A 20202-nucleotide genomic window follows, 5' to 3' on the forward strand; every position below is an offset into this window, starting at 1 on the left:
AGATCACTGCCAGTGTTTTTTTATACTGGGAGTAGATTGCAGTCTCTTGGGAGTTGGACAAGCCTGGACTAGACCATAAAAATCATGGCAAACTTTTATTCCAATGGGTCTACTGTAGGCGTGACTAAATCTGGATCCAACCCAATGTAATCAAACAAACACTACTTTTATTGACCGTCGCTTAATTCCCCAAGTCTACACATCCCAAACTACAAGATTCTTTGGCCTATTCAATGTTCATCCACCTAACTCCCATAAGAGTTCATGTCATCTTTGTGGCTGGGCATGGATTTCCACTTTATACTTCTAATTCTCGAGTTCCGTTGTTCTGCTTTCTTATTTTAAAGGTAATTCCACCAATAGTTGAAATGTGACTCACCCTAACATTTATCTCCTCCACTCTTGCCTGGCTGAATTGTTCTTAATCCTCTGAGTACACAGGCTTCCTTCACATTCACCTGCCAATATTTCCATGCTCTTATGCACCTCACAGTCCACTACTATGGTATTACCAGCATGTGAAAGTTAAATATTCCCAACTCCTACAAATGTATGGACAAAGCTAAAATGTTGCTATTATTTTTTCCAAACTCCTAACATCCAGGGTCTTTATAGGACAATGGCATTTCCGTCAGGTAACAAGAGCACAGTATGCATTTCACAAAGGTCCCCCCCCCAACTCTCTATCTCCCACATCACCTCCTATTTTTCTTACCCCAGGCCATCCAATCCTGCCTGTTTCTAAAGGTTGTTATTTTATGGTTTTAAATACAAATCTCCACAACTCATAATTCTTGCAAGCAGCCCGAGGCTAGCAGTATGACAACATGGTTTTTTTTCTCTCAGCTCTGACTGTAAACCAATGCAAAGAACTCTTCTCTCTCTCTCCAAGGAATGCTGCCATAGTGCTAGGGAACCTAGGCAATTACATTTTCCCTGAAGATCCATGTAGGAATCTCAGGCATTATTGGGAGAATAGTTATGCCAAATCCTACTTTCACACGCCATTTTATGGTTGGTATATAAATAAATAAATTATCGTTATTATCCAGAAAGGTATTTGAAAGCAACCTCATTTACCTTTTTTCAACAGGAACGTAATTATCCCCAAGATTATATGACCTTTGAGGAGAAATAGTTTGTTCATTCATGGAGCGCCCCCCCCCCTTTATTTTATTTTTTAAGTTTAAGGGGTTTGGGGTATATTACATACCAGGGTGTAGATAGAAAGCCATACCTTGTCTGTGCTACGATTTTTGTACTTTGCTGATAGGTAAAAAAACCCTACTAAATTCAGTATTAGATGTACCGGTAGTTATATTTTACAATATACTTGTTTACGTATTCATATCCTTCTGCCTTCCTGTGTAACTGGCATTGAAAAATTTCTACAAATTTCATATAAAAAGCATCACTAAATTAATATGCCCAATATTTAAGACACATTTGTGAAAAGATTCATAAAAAAAGAACAGACTTGTTTCATTGGTTACATCAGGAATTATGGATTTTAGACTATTTAAAAACTGCAACATACAATAATCAAAGAGAAAACATACCCGTTTTATTTCCATTCTCTTCATCCTGCAAAAGGAAATTATAAAAAATTCAAAGTTATTTTATTAAAGCAGAAGTAGCTCTTCAAAAGATTCACATCCAGACTTCTCAAAACTATTTGCTTCAGAACTGTTCTACAGCTGCTAAGAGAGCACCTAATTGGCCGAATTTTGAAAAATCAGACAAGCCTTCCAAATGAGTAGCCATCAAATTAATGTTTAATAATGAGACAACTAGCAGATTAAAGTACTGTAAGTTAAGAGAAAGCTATTCTAAATATAGCTTTTTATTGCAGTCCTTCATGCTGAAGTTCACTATTTGTAGAAATGCAAGGAGGAGCAAAGGAAGCTGCTTTACAGTCATTAGTCAGAACCTCATTAGTCAGAACCTTGGTCCATTTAGTTCTAAAGACCTTGCCAGCCTCATGTTGAGATACTAGAAATTAAACCTGTGACCTTTGGCATGTGAAGTTTACGCTCCACAACAGGTTTTCCTCCATTCACATTTTCTACCATTGCTATCAGTTTACTTAGTACTTTCAAATGGGTGCTTAACTGTATGATGTTCTGCATAATAGTTGCATGAATCTGCTTGTCATTTGGGAGGTTTGGTATACTATTTTAAAGTATGTGAACTACTATTCAGAAAACCATAAACTACCAAAGCGACTCATAGAAGGCTCAAGCTGCCTCAGTAGCTAGGAGAGTCTTTTCCCAGCTCTGACTGGTTCGCCAGTTGCAGCCCCTTTTGGACAGAGATGATCTGGCCTCTATAATCCATGCTCTGGTAATTTCCATCTTGGATTACTGCAATGTGCTCGATGTGGGGCTATCCTTGAAGATGTAGTTACAAGATTACTGGCTGAGGTTCCCATAATAAACCTTATACACCCCCTGGTTGCCAGTTCACTTCTGAGCCTAATCTGAGGTGCTCATGCTAGTGCTTAAAGCCCTAAAGGGTTTATGTCCCAAATGTCTAAAAGATCACCTCCTTACCTACAGACCCTCTTGGGTATTAAGAATCAAGAGGTTTGAGGGGAGATATATTCTCTGTGGCAGTCCCTATGTTGTGGAATTCCTTCTCCACAGAGATGTGCCAGGCACCTTCATTGTACAGCTTTTGTGATATGCTGAAGACACACTTTTTACCTTGGCCTTACTTAACATAAATATTTTTAGGGCCCATCATGACTGTAATTTGTTTTAATGCTGTATTTTTGCTATAACCCACCCCTAGAACCTTCTAACAGCACCACAAATTAGTCCAATGGAAAGGGGACTTAAAACTCTAGTTGGCAAGAGAATTCAACTCTTCACAAAACAATAACCCAACTGCTCTAACCTATGCATGTTTACTCAGACCCAAGACCCACAACATTAAACAGAGATTAGGCTGCAACAAGCAAAAAAAGAAAAGGAGATTTAGTGTGAATCCACTGCTAAACTGAAATAGATTGCTAGATATCTATAAGGCTACTATTATGTGGTACGAGGGGAAAATGTTTTTCATTACAGTTCACATGTATCACTAGAACCAATGAGTTACTTGTTCAATATTCATTTCACTCACCTTAAACGTAAACTGAACAGCAGACTCTGGGGGGTAAACAATGAAATGTCTTAAGGTGAAGCCAAACCCCTGTGATGTTCTTTGCAAAACTACCGTTTTGGGACCAGGCCAGGAAAACGTTTCTTCATCCTCTGACAGGGATACAGCTTCACTTTGTTCTTTTCCATCTTTATTTTTGGACACCTAATAATAATGAAAAAAGAATTGGAAGTTCAACCTCTGACTTTAAGTTACATGCTTTTTTCTCCATGTTATCGGAAGTAATTTCATTCGCGAAGACTGGTTTCTGCAAAAGAAGCTTGCTTTTCACCTCTCTGGCCCAGTTTGCACAAAACGTTAAAATCACAGTCGCTGTTGTTTGAAAGTATGGTTCAATGTGCACTCATTGTGTGCTGGGACACACCACTGAAGAGTTCTCTCTCTGGGTCCTCCTGCTGCTGCCCCACCATCAGAAACAAGCCAGAGTTTGACTTGCTGCAGATGTCCTCCGAATAAACTACAAGCAGCAAGTCAAGAACAAACCTTTTTGGAAAGAAAAAAGCCACAAGCAAGGCTCTGCCTTGCTTCCTGGAGGCATAGAAGCTAGATGGCAGTATAACCCATCTGATAGACCATCATCCTCCAGGGAGAAAGCTCTTTACACTACTTTTGGAATTTCTTGACAAGAATTCATATCACCAAATGTATATTTATATATTGCACAGAAGACCATTCTGTCCCCACACTTAAGATTCATATGCTCTGCTCTGCAAGCAACTGACATTGGGGGGGGGGGGCAGCTGCCCCACCAGATTTTTATTTTTACTTTTTACCTTGTAAACTCTCTGCTTTTTCCTCTCCTGCCAACTCCCTTCCCTTCAGGAATCTGGCAAAGATGCAATGAAAGGCCTATTCACCAAGTGATTCGCAAACAACACATTCTGTCACTGGAAACGACACACGGTACAAAAAATACAAATAGAAAGCAGAACCCTAAATCAGAATACATACATACATACATACATACATACATACATACGTACGTACGTACGTACGTGTGTGTGTGTGTGTGTGTGTGTGTGTGCAGCAAAACAGAATTAAGGTGGTGGGGGAAGTAATTTCATCTGGATTTGTGAGATTAATCATTTGATACTTATTGAAAATGACACTGAGCTGGTTGGTCTCTGTACTGAGTTTATTCCTAGGGAAATTTCCCACTTCAAATTTCGGCTCATCAATGTAACTTTTTGTCAGAATTTATCATGCATTTCAGTACTTCCATAAAAAATATAAGAACAGGCCAAAGTGCAGTCCTATAAGATCAGGGCCAGTTTCAAGATAACTTATTGTTTCCAACAGTGGCTAATCCAGTATCTTCAGGAAGTGCACAAACAGGCCATTTCTCTACTGTTTTTCAGTAGCATATGGCAGGCATGTCCAACAGGTAGATCGTGATCTACCGGTAGATCACTACACGTCTGCGGTAGATCACTGGTGGATCACTGGCTCCCCACAAAGGTGAATAACTGTGGCTCCCCTTTAAAAAAGCTCAACATTTTACCTCCTCCCTGAAAAAACTCAACAACTTTGACCCGAACCCCCCCAAAAATGGGCCTTCCTCCAAAAAAGGGTAGATCACTGCCAGTTTTTAACTCTGTGAGTAGATCACAGTCTCTTGGGAGTTGGCCACCCCTGGCATATGGAATTCAGAGGCATAACAACATAGGAATTCCATCCTGCTCTCACAGTGGCCAACCAGATGCCTATGAGAAGCCCACCAGCAAAGCCTGAATACAACAGTGCTCTGATCTCCTCACATGAGATGCCCAGCTACTAGTACAGTATTCAGAGAACATAGGCATTGTGCCCAATAACCATTGATTGCATTATCATCTGTATGATTGGTTGCATTCATCTGTCTGAACTTTTAAAGACACCCAAGTTGATGGTAGTCATTACACCTGGTGGGAGGGAATTAACATTCCCTTGCAGTCATGGCTAATAACTGCCTCAACCTTCTTCAAAGCTACCTAATCCATTTTTTTAGTACTATCAGAGTGATATCACCACCTCTTACAGCACCATTTAGTTAAAACAAAATAAAAAATTCCTTCCAGTAGCACCTTAGAGACCAACTAAGTTTGCCATTGGTATGAACTTTCGTGTACACGCACACTTCTTCAAATACACTGAAAGAGAAGTCACCAGACCCTTATATATAATGACAGGGTGGGGAGGGGTATTACTCAGAAGGGTGGTGGGAATGGGTGATTGGCTGATAGGTGTGGTAAACCTGTTGGTGACTGTTAATGACTGCAATTGGTCTTACAGGAAAAAGCAAGGGGTGAGATGGCTAAAAATAGCTTTACCATGTATAATGAGATAAGAATCCAATGTCTCTATTCAGACCAGGACTCTCCAGGGGTTTTAAGTTTGGTAATAAGTTGCAATTCAGCAACTTCTCTTTCCAGTCTATTTCTGAAATTATTTTGTAATAAGACAGTTACTTTGAGATCTTGTATAGAATGTCCTGGGAGATTGAAGTGTTCTCCTACTGGTTTCTCTGTCTTGTGATTCCTGATGTCAGATTTAAGTCCATTTATCCTTTGGCGTAGGGTTTGGCCTGTTTGTCCATTTAGTTAGTTATGCTAGGGACAGGCAACAGATAATAGATCTAAGTATTACTGATAGTGATTTGAAGCAAGGAGCTATTTGATAACAGTCACAAAAGGGCTCCTAAATTCTGAATTAGATTAAAGATGAAGAAATCTTGGAAGGGGGCAAAACAGGACCATGATCTCAGCTCTGGTACTGAAAACAAATATGAGGACTGAGCATGAGTTCAGAGGCATTTTGTTCATTAATTCTAAAAGTACATTCCTTCCCCTACCCCTCCCTAGCTACTATTTTGCACCTGCTTCCGATTGATGGACCTCAGCAGTCCAGTATACCTTGGAAGTCAAATGGAATCCGTTCCGGAAGTCCGTTCAACTTCGAAAACATTTGGAAACCAAAGTGCGGCTTTGTGAAGAAGCAAAGCGCGGCTAGTGTGAAGAATTTTATTTCCTAATCCACATTCTATAAAATGCTGCCAACCTAGCATATAGAATTTAGAAGGCAGCTATTGCTCAGTGCTTTCCCCTTGATTTTGTATCTTCATCATAATCAGTAACAAACTCAGCATAATCATTAACAAAATGAACATCAACCAGCAATTTCCCAAACCACTGTCATGTCTTTTTTTACAGCAATACTAAGAACATACACCCATTAAAAAACCTCCTATGATATGCAAATTCAGGAGCAAGTACTGTGCACTATCAGCCTTTAAGGCAGCCAACCCGCTAATAGGATCAGGTTATCTCAAGAATCTGAGTGTATTCCATCAGCTCTTACTCAAAACCCTTCATCAGCTTCTGAAACCTTCATGCTAACACTTCTGAAAAGTTCACTTGACCTAGGAAGGCGGGATTCAAAATATACTATGAATGAATACAGTGTGTGCCATATGGAGCAAGTATTTATTTTGCCATGGATACAGTTGATTAGAAGCCACTGCGTGCATCACCTGAACATCATATACTTCACACATTATACTGCAACATTTCTTCTTTCCTTACACAAATACAGTATTATTGTATAGGAAAAAAGCCGTGTGTGAAGAAGCCCTCAGATGCTATAACAAACAGAGCTGCAGTTAGATGAAGTTTAGATGGCAGAATCTCACTATAAAATTTAATTTTGGATTATCCAGGGTCAACCCCCAATACACGATAGAGTTCAGAAACTATTTAAATCAGCAAGCAAAAAGGAAACCGCCCACTTAGAATAAAGATTTCCACATGGACAACTTTGCTCAAGTGGCATGAATGATCACACTCACTTTACAATTAACCTGAGGCTGAATCTGAGAGCAGCTGAATGCAAAAACTCTGCAGACTGTGGACCCAATCCAACAACTACTAAAATCACCTGGAATTTTACCAAGTCCAAATGGGCACTCCCTTTAAAATAGCAGATTAGGGCTTGAATACCCTGAACACTCTGCAAATACAGCAAAACTGAAGTTCTCAAGCACTCATATTTCTAAACCCTAGTTATTCTGAAAATGTTCTACTACAGGCATCCCCAAACTTTGGCCCTCCAGATGTTTTGGACTACAATTCCCATCATCCCTGACCACTGGTCCTGTTAGCTAGGGATCATGGGAGTTGTAGGCCAAAACATCTGGAGGGCCGCAGTTTGGGGATGCCTGTTCTACTACTTCTGTCAGGGTACAATTACTGGCTATACTCACAGCTCCAAGGACCAGAAGCACATAGGTTTCCCACACCTGGCCATGAGAAGGCCACACCTGACCTCCTTTCTTTTGGAGAAGAGGGTATTTCAACCAATGTACCAGACAATTATCAAATTGTTTCGTTCAACACTGTACACACAGGTTCCGCTTACCAAACAAGTGCTCCCTGCAAATCATTCATTATGCAATGAATGTTTGCATAAAGAGTCTGCAATTTCCATTGATTCCTATGGGAACATTTCTAATCTAGGATTTTCCCAATCTATCTCCCCACTTTTTCAATGGTTTCTTCCAGAAATTGGTGCAGCCAAACAGCAAAAGAAAAGCAAAAGAAAAACTGATTTGTCCAATCTTGTTCCCTATGTACCGTACCTCCATGCATAGTTTCTGCCCCAAAATATCTGCTGCCAACCAGTAGAGCACAAACAAGCAAGGAATTAAGAAAGTGTGCAAACTCCAGATATCTGGCTACCTGAATCTACAGAGCGTATAGCAATGTGTGGGCATAATTGTTTACTTTTATATAAGTGAATATTGTGTGGGTGGATAGCAGGACCCAAGTGTATTTATAATCTGATACAGTATGTTCTTAAAGAAATCGGGACAATCATTTCAGATTTGTTTGTTGCAAAAGAACATTTCTTGCAGGTATTTCAACAGATGACCTTGTTCATTGTTTATTATTATTTCATATGTAACAAGATGAAAAATATAAACTGGGCTCAGTGCAAAACTGCAGCTAGTAAGTCACAACCAAAGCTCTTGTAATAAACACACACACACACACAAACATTTTACACATGCCCCTTTAAAATGCACATAAGTAGGTTCCAATTGACATCTGCCTATGTGTATTTTAATTAAAGGGATAGACACTGAAAAGAAAAACACACAAGCAGACTTCTCATTTAAACACAGATCATAGGAATTTGGCTTATCGGTAATTTTAACTTATTTTTATTTTCTACATTTGTAATAACACCATTCAGCCAGAAGGTTCCCCATTAGATAAAATCACAGTTATGGAAACCTGAGTACAAGAAGTAAAATGAGAACTGGCCCTTTATTTTCATCAAAACCTGTGGGCTAATCAACATCGAAGTGTAAAATTCCAGTTTTGAAAGCTAAACAATTGCATGGCTCGCATGGTTGATTTTACCGACTTCTTTTTAGGTTTGTAAAAACCTTTGCAGCGACCCATTTAATTTACACCTCTTTTAAACTGAAGACGATCAGCTAGAAGATATAGGATGCAGTACCTCTGATCATTAAAAGCTCAACTCCCGACGCTGAAATCTGATATAAAAATGTACATGCATTACTTTCAATGCATTCCCTTACAGAACTGAAAACTGTGGTTTTACAAATCAGTAATTTAACTGACTGGCAAAGCTTTAGACCAAGTGTATTATATTTCTATGTGAACTGCTGCTGCTACTCACAGTAAGTGTCAAACTGACACTTAAGCTTATCATGCTGCCTCCTACGCAAGTACACAACATATAATGGTTAAACAATTGCTCCATACCCATTGGGATTCATCCCACACTGTCTGAGCTTGAACTGCCATCAGTGGGGTGGAACAGACCAGTCGTAAGGACAACAGGATGGCCATTGCAAAAAACAACCACCACCGAACCAAAAACAAACCAAAATGAGTTTATCCTCTGGACAACATCCAAAGAGGAATCTTCACCCAGTCCTGTGATCAGAATAAGATCCGGTGCTATAGAACATCAGGCCAGCAAAGTTGTTTTCACAGCGGTTTATCTGCTCCATGATCTCTTCCACCAGAACTTCTTGGGGAAAAGGAAAGTAGCCCAGTTCATACCATAATGCTGTAAAATGCAATGGGGGAGGAGGGAGGGAGGGAGGGAGGGAGAGTACACACAAGACGACTCTGATTTGTACAGACAAGAATGACTTGCTGGGAACAGAGTTTCTGCACGCTCTTGCTTGTGAACTGAAGAAGAACGATAACCATGTCAAAGCTATTCATGAATCAATGTGTCATTTCAGAAAGGTGTTCTCCCATCAGAGTGAAGCTTCATTTGCCTTACTCCTGGGACAAGCAATGCAGCTGCACAATAAAACAACTCTGGAAAAAATAATTATTTTATAAAGCATGCCTCGCATTGATTTAATTTTAAAACCAAAGGAATTCTCTGTCAAAGCTAATGTGTGTGTTATACAGAAGCAAGGGGGGAGTGCAAGCAATTCATGCTTCTGCTACTTATGCCCTCATAAGCAATTATTTTGCAATCTGCAATAACCTGATTCAGGAAATGGATTTGCTTGGGTGTATTTTGAATTAAGTGGTTTTTTCTTCTTCTCTGGCTCAGAATGTTAAATGATATTCTAAACATGCAGAGTTGGCATTTGGCTGGCCAGGCACTCAAAGCAAACTTACTCGGGTTAAATTCTAGTTGATTGCTGTGAACATACTTTTTTTTTTTTACATTGACACCCACTCAAAGTAATAGTCACTAGATGTAGGACAGGCATCCCTAAACTTCGGCCCTCCAGATGTTTTGGACTACAATTCCCATCTTCTCTGACCACTGGTCCTGTTAGCTAGGGATCATGGGAGTTGTAGGCCAAAACATCTGGAGGGCCGCAGTTTGGGGATGCCTGATGTAGGACAAACAAAAATTACTCGTTTGCACAACTCATTCACTTAACATATACGGTAGATATGTTGATGGCCAGCAGCTTCATTTGAACACATTGTGGTTATGATTTTCTGCCATAGTGTTAACCACAGAGATGACACCTGCCACTTTTCTTGGTGTCAGAAGTGGCAGGACTACTAGTTCTGTAGCTACCTTTTCCAGCCAAGTCGACAGTGTTTCCAGGCCAGGGAACACCAACATGGTGCCCTCCAGATGTTGTCAGACCACAAAACTCCCGTCAACCCCAGCCTGCAAGACCACAGCAGATGGGATTTGTAATCTGACAGCATATGATTATTGTATTTTAATATTCTGTTGGAAGACGCCCAGAGTGGCTGGGGAAACCCAGCCAGATGGGTGGGGTATAAATAATAAATTATCATTATCTGGAAGGTAAATAAAAAGGTAAAGGTAAATTATCCTTGGATGGTTGAGTCCAGTCAAAGGCAACTATGTACAGTAGTTGCAGCGCTCATCTCGTTTTCAGGCGAGGGAGCCGGCGTTTGTCCGCAAACAGCTTTCTGGATCATGTGGCCAGCATGACTAAACCGCTTCTGGCGCAACAGAACACTGTGATGGAAACCAGAGCACATGGAAATGCCGTTTACCTTCCCACCACAGTGGTACCTATTTATCTACCTGCACTGGCATGCTTTTGAACTGCTAGGTTGGCAGGAGCTGGGACAGAGCAACAGGAGCTCACTCCGTCGTGGGGATTCGAACCGCCGACCTTCCGATCAGCAAGCCCAAGAGGTCAGTGGTTTAGACCACAGCGCCACCCGCATCCCTATCTGGAAGGTACAACATTGGCTACTCCTAGACTCAACCCAGGGTGTGATCAGCTCCAGACCCAGGTCTAATAAGGAAATATATCTTTTGGATGTTCACTCCACCAGCTTCCAAACAATATAGGCCAGGAGCAGAGAGGTCAATCCCACAGACGTAATGTGGCTTTACGGAGAAGCCATGCCTCTCATCAGCCCTGCTCCATGCTCTCCTCTAGTACTTCCGCCTGCCTGGAATGTATTATTGAACTGAAATAATGCCTGTTGCATACCTGGATGGAAATATGGGGAAAGTGTGTTGCAGAAATTCTGACTGTTAACGTGTCTGGAATGCAATCTGGAGTACAAAGGTAAGAGTCCAAAAATCCCTGGAAAGGATGCATGCACTATATTTCCCTGCCGTTTCCTTTAGTCACCAGAATTTGCTGACCACTCTGGCTTCCTCAGTTGCCTGCAAAACTATTTACTCTATGCACTGCACTCCGTGTGAAAAATAGTTCCACACAGCTGCAGGGCTCCATCAAGGCTGCAGTGAAATTCCTGGGAACTCCATCTGCAGCTCAGGGGGGGAGAAGAGAGTAGTTCTAATAAAGTAGTCCAAGGCTGGCTGTGAAACCTGGGAACACGGAGTGACCTAACTAAGGCAACTTGGTTGCATGCTGAAGCTAAGAATCAGAGTGAAAAACAGGCCCTGGCATTTTGATAACAAAACCTGGGGATCTACCCAGACATAGATGCAGTCTGGATGCTTCTGTCTGGCTGGGAACATACAGGGCTGGAGGAGGAAGTAGAAGAGAAATTAGAATGGAATATGGCAAGTTTCCAAACCTCTCAGGTATTTGCACTTGGCAGGATGCACCTTGAACTGCAATGGAAAATATGCCAAAGTGTACAGAACTGCTATTCACATCTTTCCCTCCCATTTAAAGACACAGGGACTCAAAATGTTTCCTAACAAGGCTAGGTAACCCCTTAGTGGTCACTGTCCTGGCAATTAAACTTTCAATGGCAAAGATTTTGTATTAAGAATGCTCCCCACCTCCTACAAAAATTGAAGGGCATGAGAATACCTCCATAGAGGCTGTCAACAAACAGGCATTACTGCTGCTCAATGGTTTTAAAAAGAACACCTGCAAGAAATGTGCAAAACTATTCAAACATATTGCACAACAGGTAGGTAGCCGTGTTGGTCTGAGTCGAAGCAAAATAAAAAAATTCCTTCAGTAGCACCTTAAAGACCAACTAAGTTTATATTTTGGTATGAGCTTTCGTGTGCATGCACACTTGTGTATCTGAAGAAGTGTGCATGCACACGAAAGCTCATACCAAAATATAAACTTAGTTGGTCTTTAAGGTGCTACTGAAGGAATTTTTTTATATTGCACAACAGTATGAGGGATGCTTTCGAAAAGCCAAACCAACATGATTTTAAGAAGTAGTACATGCCACATCATACCCGTTCTACATTTGTAAGAACTCAGTCATTTAGTGTGGCACTTTGGAACTCCCTGCCTATTGAAATCAAGCATGTGCCTTAGCTAAAAGCATTCTTGTTTAGACAAACCCACCCAGTTGCTTGGAAAGTTTAGGCAATTTTAACCTGATTTGTATTTTAATTTTTGAATGTTTCAGAACTATGGTTGTGAACTTTTCTTGATTTTACTGTTTTATCCTTCGTAAGCCACTTTGAGGTTTCTGACAATCAAGCAGTGTACAGTATAAATAAAGTATTGAGCACACATATTTAAACATGCATTTGTAGCTTTGGAATATTACTTGACAGGTGAATAAACCTCTGAGTTAATGGGTTGTATACAGACTCCAGTGGTGACCATTATAGACATATACTGTCAATAACAATTGTTGAGATCTTAAGAGTTATTTACAACCACAGGGTACTCCCACTATAAATAAATTCTGCTTGACATGCATGCAACCTCTGAACACAACCTCTGCATGCAACCTCTGAATGGCATTACTGTGGCATACTTTGTGAATACATTCATAAACATAAGCTGATAGGCACTGTTAAAAATAATCCTGACATATTCCGCGTGGTAAATACTGTACACGGAGCCAGATACCACCAGAGACATTTGACTGCATCCGAGCACGTACATAATAATGCAAAAAAATAATAATTAAATTCATAATTCTGATTTGGTGTGATATTAGCAATATTAACCCCTTTCACGTGATGCACACATACCTGTCCATCAATCCATTAGTGCCACAGCCCCAGAAGTGGTCTGTGATACTAGCCCCAACCCTCAACATTTGCTTGGGAGTGCAAGTCTGAAGGAAAATCTACGCATGTAGAACTCTAAGGGATATTGGAACCGTATGCAACCAGGCTTCCAGATTGCATGGAAGTCCACACATGTACAGTAGCACCTCGGCTTACATTACTCTTGGGCAACGTAAACTTCGGGTTGCAATAGCAGCAAACCCGGAAGTGTTCCCCCCCCCCCCGTGCGCATGCGCAGAAGCGTTGTTCCGCAGCGTGCACATGCGCAAAAGCAGTCCCTCGTTGCGGAAACCTCGGGATCCGACCGGAGCTCTGGAACACATCCCATCCACAAACAGAGGTACCACTGTATTGCTTTAGACAACCATCCACAATGCACAGCTGTCGGGGCAGCATTGGAAAGCTGCACAAAGGGGGGGGGACACAGTCATTCTGCCCGTTACCTTAGCCCTTGCACATGGTTAACACATGGAATGGAGGCTTACATCATGAAGTGCTCTGCTACTGTAAGTTATGTCCTGTTATAACAAAGGAAATGACAGTTTCCCGCCTTTCCAGGGACCTCATTCTGAAAAACGTGAAGCAGCAATGTGTTGATCTTCTCCAGGCACCCCCAAACTTCAGCCCTCCAGATGTTTTGGACTACAGTTCCCATCTTCCCCGACCACTGGTCCTGTTAGCTAGGGATCATGGGAGTTGTAGGCCAAAACATCTGGAGGGCCACAGTTTGAGGATGCCTGATCTTGTCCCTGCTCCCTTTGTGATATTCATAGAAGCATTCCCCCCCCCTCATTCCCTCCTTTTCCCCATAAGTTCAACTATCTATTCTATTATTTTACATCAGGATGTAGGACAGGCACCCCCAAACTTCGGCCCTCCAGATGTTTTGGACTACAATTCCCATCATTCCTGACCACTGGTTCTCTTAGCTAGGGATAATGGGAGTTGTAGGCCAAAACATCTGGATGGCCACAGTTTGGGGGATGCTTGTTTTACATCCTCATTATTTGGAACATGAAGTTATGCATCTGTAATATTGTTATGGACCCCAAATCCTAGGGAAAAAATGTTTTAAAGCAGAAATTGCCGTTGTTTCTGCTTGAAGATATTACCAAAGATACATTGCACTAGAAAGAACAATCATTTTTATAGGGCACCGCTATCCCTTAAATACCATATTGGCCCAAATATAAGCCGCACCTGAATAGAAGCCACACCTTTAAAATGGATGGGGGGGAATAAAAAAAGAAAAATATGTACCCAAATATAAGCCACTCCATTCCTCGCTGCTCCTGGCTGCATAGTGGGCGGGGGGAGCCTTCCTCGCTCTCTCCTTTCCTGGCCTTGGGGGAGAGGACGAGGGACTATGCACGGGGCGGGTGGCGCTTTGCCACACTCCTGGTGCTGTTTGCCCCATGCTCCTGGCTACATACCATAAGGTCGCAAATATAAGCTGCACATTTCATGGTCGGAATTTGGGGGGAAAGTGAGACTTATATTCAGGCCAATACGGTACCTTCCTGGAAATAGTATTTGGGTTTTTTTAATATCTGGAGGCCCACTTTTTTTTTTTGCAGGCAATTCAGTTCAGCTACATGCCACTTTAGCAAGCAGCCATAAGCCCTCCTGACCGCCATTCATTGCAACCTCAAAAGTGCCAAGTCCAGTGGAAGACCCTTTAGATCTGAGCATCTGTCACTCTGCTGGCAGACCCTTTAATGCTGTCAAAGATTGGAGGGGGGAGTCTAGCACATTCAAAGGAAAAGCTCTCTTAAGAAATCCTTATTAGAAAGTGAAATAAAGGCCTTTAGGTTGAAGCAATGGAGTACGACGCCTGTTCACCAGAGACAATAAAATGCAATTAAAGCCAATTCCAATGTGCTATATAGCAATATTAAAGAGTAAAATAGTTCCTGTATTGGCAACGATAAAAAATTATCCTTTCTCAGTTCATCTTTTCTTTTAATAAGGTGCAAGGTGTATATTTGCAGGTTAAAACAAAAAATACAGAGTGAAAACTAACTGAAATGGAAGACTAATTTAAATACTGTATGTAAAAGAATCCCTGCTACTAGAAATGAAATACTGTACAGTACAACAATGGACACAATACTGCTCTTTGTATACAGAGCAGGGTATACGTGTACAAACACAAACTGGGAACCGATGCAGATGATTTAGTATCAGTTATGTGCTCCGCTCTACCAGATCCAATAAGCATTCTGGCAGTCACATTCTGGACCAATTGAAGAAGTTTCTGAACTGGTGACTTCAAAGGGGAGTCCCATGTAAGACTGCACTGCAATCATTCAATGTTATCTGTTTTAAATGAGATGAGCACTCAGAATCAGGGCATAAGTCACCCACAATCTGGACATTCAAAGGCGCCTAACACATCTGGCGTGTAATGTTGAGCTACTTTCATCTCAGATGTTGAGCCACCGACATCTCAAAACAGTTATGAAGCTCTCAAGTTCTGTAACAGGAAACGCCTGTGCTTCCCACCTTTGACAATTGGAGCGAAGTGAGGAGCTGCCCCCCAGAGGGACTTATCCCCACCCCACCCCAATTTAATAGCAGGTGACAGCTCTAAAGGAGGCACAGGGCCTCTGCCTCCTTGCCTAACACTAAAATGTTAGCTGGAAATGAAACTCTCTTTGCCTATCTAGCCCCATAATAAACCACCCTGAAATGAAAAAGGTAGCAGGTCTGTTGCTGACAACAAACAACAACAACAACAACAACAACAACAACAACAACATCTCACTTAGTCCACTTTTGCCCACTCACAATTTCTTTCAAATTTGTACAGTCCCAAATTGGCAGACTCTGGCCTGTTTCTGACATACAGTAATGTTCTGTGTTCACACAGAAACTTGTAAAATCACACAGTGACAGTGCTAACTCATGGAAGCATCATATGAAGACTGACATAGTTCCAAAGCAGGCTTATGTGTAGAATCCTACATTCAGGTCCTGAGCATGGACCTGGGTGAATGTCAACACCTAATAACACCTCCATGTGGAGGCTTGTGAGTGGCTGTTTAAAAAAACAAACAAACTTCTTTTAAGACACAGTGGTGCCCTTCATGACACCAAACTTGGCCATCTGTCCAAATAATGTTAACCTACAGGTACACACTAGAAAAGGAAATACTCAAATTGCAGATACAAGTTCAGAATTACTCCACAAAATTACTTTATCCAGCGTAATGCACGCTTACCTTATTTCACTGCGCAATGGTCGCATTTTTCATGCCGATTTTTCCTTTCCGAAAAGGGAGGTGCGACCACTACGCGGTGAATTACGGGACAGAGGTGGAGGAAAGGGTTGCAGACGGGGTGGTCGCTTGCCCACCGATTCTCCTTCTAGGCTCCTAAGGGAGCCTCAGGTGAGTGGCGGCAGCAGCAACAGCAGCAGCAACCTGGGTCTGGTTTTGCCTCATGGCGAAGGCAAACTGCGCCGCAGCCAAGCTGCTTCCTTGTTTCTTGACTCTGTGCAACCCAAGGCAGCAGCAATAGCAGCAATGGCCTGGGCCTGGCTTCGTTTCGCCTTGCCTCGCCAGCTACCTCGGCTCAGGACTAAGCCAACGAGGGGCCAGACTCTGGCCCCTGCCGCCTCAGGAGCCCCCCCCCCTGCCGACCCCCAGCTCACCTCAGAATTACCCCTGCGACTATTATGCAGGGAATGCTCTGGTACCAATGCTTTGGGGTCCAAAAAAGGGGGTGCAGCCATTTTGCAGTGGTGAAATACTGTATGGGTAAACTGGGAGGCTTAGCGACTGTAAACATAGCTCGGTGGGGGGTACCTCTGACTATACATGGTATCGAGTTCATGATGTGATGGCTGTTTAAACAAGTAAAACTATTGCGCTGGTGTGGTAAAGCTGGGCATTAAAAACTTGAGTCAGCTTATTAAAAGGGTCATGGAAATATCTAGAAAGTGGTCGATTTGGCCATGGAAAGGATAAGCAGCCAGAGGAGACCTGGCCTGGAAAAAACTTCAGAATGAAAACTATCTGGACATCCAAGATGGAAAATAATACATAAGGTTGAGTGTTAAGAGTAATGACAAAGAAGCGTTTTTGACTGGAGGCTAGTTTGTTTTCATGGTTACCACATGCACAGTGCAAAAAAAAAAAGTGAACTAGGTTTACAAACTGAGGAGCAACAATGAAAAAGCACTTCTAAAGAAGTACAGAAGGAAAAAGTGACAGAGGACAACAGAAGATCTATACTGGTGGTATGAAACTTGCATCTTCAGGTTTTAAAGGCAGCTGCAATGTCCTCCAGCATATCGTTTGAATATGCTAATCTGCATAATTATGCATATTGAAGACTCTCCACTAGTGGAAAGAAGCCTTAAAAACAAAGAGGGGGAGAGGGGTCAGTTTAATACCTGTCTAATGGAAATCCTAATAAATATATTGATTGTTAAAAGAAGATGACAATACTTGCCAGATGGATGAGATCAATAATTTACTCTAGAATGTGAGCACTTTTGGCCACATTCCAACCACCCTACTGTTTGTGCTTGTCAGCAGCGTAAGACAAACAGATTATAAAGCAAGTGGCATTGTCTTCCCCCCCCCCAAAAAAACCTTAAAAACAATATCAGCTACCAGCTTCTTAAGCTAGCAATAGTGCTTGCTCTTAACAGGATGACTCCCACCTAATTCTCTAACAGTGAATTTTTGGGCTGCAGGCCTTGCTGAATTGCCAACCAGAACCAGAAAATATGTAGATATGATAGAATCATAGCTGCCAAGTTATCCCTTATTTTAAGGGATTTTCCATTATGCTGAATAGGCTTCCTCGCGAGAAAAGGGAAAACTTGGCAGCTATGGATAGAATGTTTCAGAAAAAACCCACTAAATAATAAAAAAAGAAATATTTATCATGCACATTTTACATTTTTGAAGACAGTGCAGTGGTACCTTGGGTTATGTGATGGCCTGGGATTCAGGCTCGGACTCGGAACTGGAGGAGGCTCAGTCCGTACCGGATCCTCTGCCTGGGACATCGGCTGAACCTAGTCTGGGGCCTGTTCCTGAAGAGCCTCAGTCTGCTAAGGTTCCCTGCAACAAGCACCAGCTGGGCCGAATCAGGGGCCTGAGCCTGTCCTGGCTCCAGGTGCTGAGAATACCTCATTGCTGACAGCTGACCCACTACCGGCTGGCTCAGGAGAGGCTGAGGAGGCTCCTGGGTCCAGTAACCCTCCGGCATCTCCCAAGCTGCAGAGACTCAGGTCTGAGAGGAGGAGAGACCTGAGTACTCGCAGGAGGAGTGCTCACCTTCAGGTGAGTCATTGGGGGATCGGGACCGGCCATTACCTTGTCAGAGATAAAAGGCGGTCAGACCTTGCCCCAGGTTGCGGGAGTAACATTGCTGCTTGCCAGATCCCACCTGTGTTCCTGCTCCTGACCTCGCCTAGTTTCCTGCCCTGCACCCTGCCTTGGCTTCATCGGACTGACCCCTTATTGATTCCTTAGACTTCAGACAGGCCCTGGACCTCACCTCTCGGATTACCCTTGGACCAGCACAGGTTACAGACGCTTCAGGTTACAGACTCCACTAACCCAGAAATAGTACCTCGGGTTAAGAACTTTGCTTCAGGATAAGAACAGAAATTGTGCGGTAGCGGCGCGGCTGCAGTGGGAGGCCCCATTAGCTAAAGTGGTAATGCAGGTTAAGAACAGTTTCGGGTTAAGAACGGACCTCCAGAACGAATTAAGTTCTTAACCCGAGGTACCACTGTATATACAACAATGTTGCAGTGATATTGTAGCTGAGCTGTTCTTAAATCGTAACTGAGTTGTTCGTAACACATAAAACAATCAATAAAACTTAAGAACAATTTCAGTGCGTGAATTATGTTGCACATAATTTATGTTCCATATTCCCACATTTGCAAAGTACAATATGGATTTATTTATTTTTACACAGATATGGAAATGTGGCTCAGAGAATGGAAGTTGCTAAAAGTCATTCAGAGATTTCATGAAAATTATCAGGCTTTGGAAGAAAAGTCCAAATACTGTCCACGGGGCCACACTGTCGCATCTCCACATACCACAAGTAAAATCTAGTATCTTAAAAGCCTTTTAAATTATGTTTGTGTGTGTGCTCACACAAACACAGAAACAAACAGACACTGAGCAATGTCGGTTTACTGCAATTCTAGGGAACTAGGTGATCTAGAAGCCCAACACACTTATTTCTAAGTAACGACATAGGACAGTTCAAAGCAAACTAACAATGCTTCACAATCACCGGGACTTTAAAGTGCTTAACTTTGGTTGTATTTTTGCTCATTAGAAATGTGAAGGCCCAGGGAAAAAATTGAGGGGGAACTGGCTGGTCACTGTGAGAACTGGATGCTGGAATAAGTGGGTCATTGGCCTGATCCTGCATGCTCACCTTCTTTTCTCATGTGGGTCCAACACCCTGCCACCACTATCCCCGCGCAAACATTCCCCCTTAAAAAAAGCTCAAGGTGTTTAACTTGAGCTAGAAATTCATAAGCATTGGCACCAATTGTATCTGAGGGCAGGAAGTTCCAAAGCTAGGGTGCCACCACTAAGAAAGCCCTTGCTGCCAGTCCACCACAGTGAAAGTCACCACCACCAAGACAGCCTCCCTGGCTGATCTTAACACACAGGCTGGCCCACAGTGGACCAGGTATTCTATCAGGTGGAGCCACCTGGGACCACTCAGCTTCCATCCCAACAGTGTTGGTGCCACCAGACATCCGTGTTGGGGGGTGGGTGTTTGCCTGGCAGCTGAAGTGCTACAGGAAGCAGAAGTGGCAGGCAACCAGGCAGGATAGGCAGCAGTGTGTTGGCCTCAGCAGCAATCAAGCGCTTACCCCAGACCTTTAGCCAGCATCAAGCAAATATGAATGACTTACAGAATGCATGTAGAATCGTGGAAGGATACCACCCAAAACACACACACAACCCAACGATTCTTTGAAGATCTGGTTTCTAGCTCTTACTGCTGCTAAAGTTTCAAAGTCTGAGACAAGTGCCTACTAAGGCCAAGAAATAAGATGGTATTGGAGCACAGATGTATTTCACATTCCAAGGTCCT

General features: G+C 42.4%; 1 protein-coding gene across 3 annotated transcripts in view; it reads right to left on the reverse strand.

Annotated features, from left to right (window-relative positions):
- The window catches only part of ARHGAP21 (Rho GTPase activating protein 21), a 112116-nt gene that overhangs the window by 59636 nt on the left and 32278 nt on the right, over positions 1–20202 (reverse strand). For all 3 annotated transcript variants that reach the window (XM_035129875.2, XM_035129876.2, XM_035129873.2), the window contains exons 2-3: positions 3127–3309; positions 1560–1584 (exon numbers count right to left, since the gene is read on the reverse strand). In XM_035129875.2, the coding sequence (XP_034985766.1) occupies positions 1560–1584; positions 3127–3309 (208 nt within the window). The remainder of the gene's footprint in view (positions 1–1559; positions 1585–3126; positions 3310–20202) is intronic.

Source organism: Zootoca vivipara, chromosome 12 (assembly GCF_963506605.1).
Source record: "Zootoca vivipara chromosome 12, rZooViv1.1, whole genome shotgun sequence".
Taxonomy (NCBI): domain Eukaryota; kingdom Metazoa; phylum Chordata; class Lepidosauria; order Squamata; family Lacertidae; genus Zootoca; species Zootoca vivipara.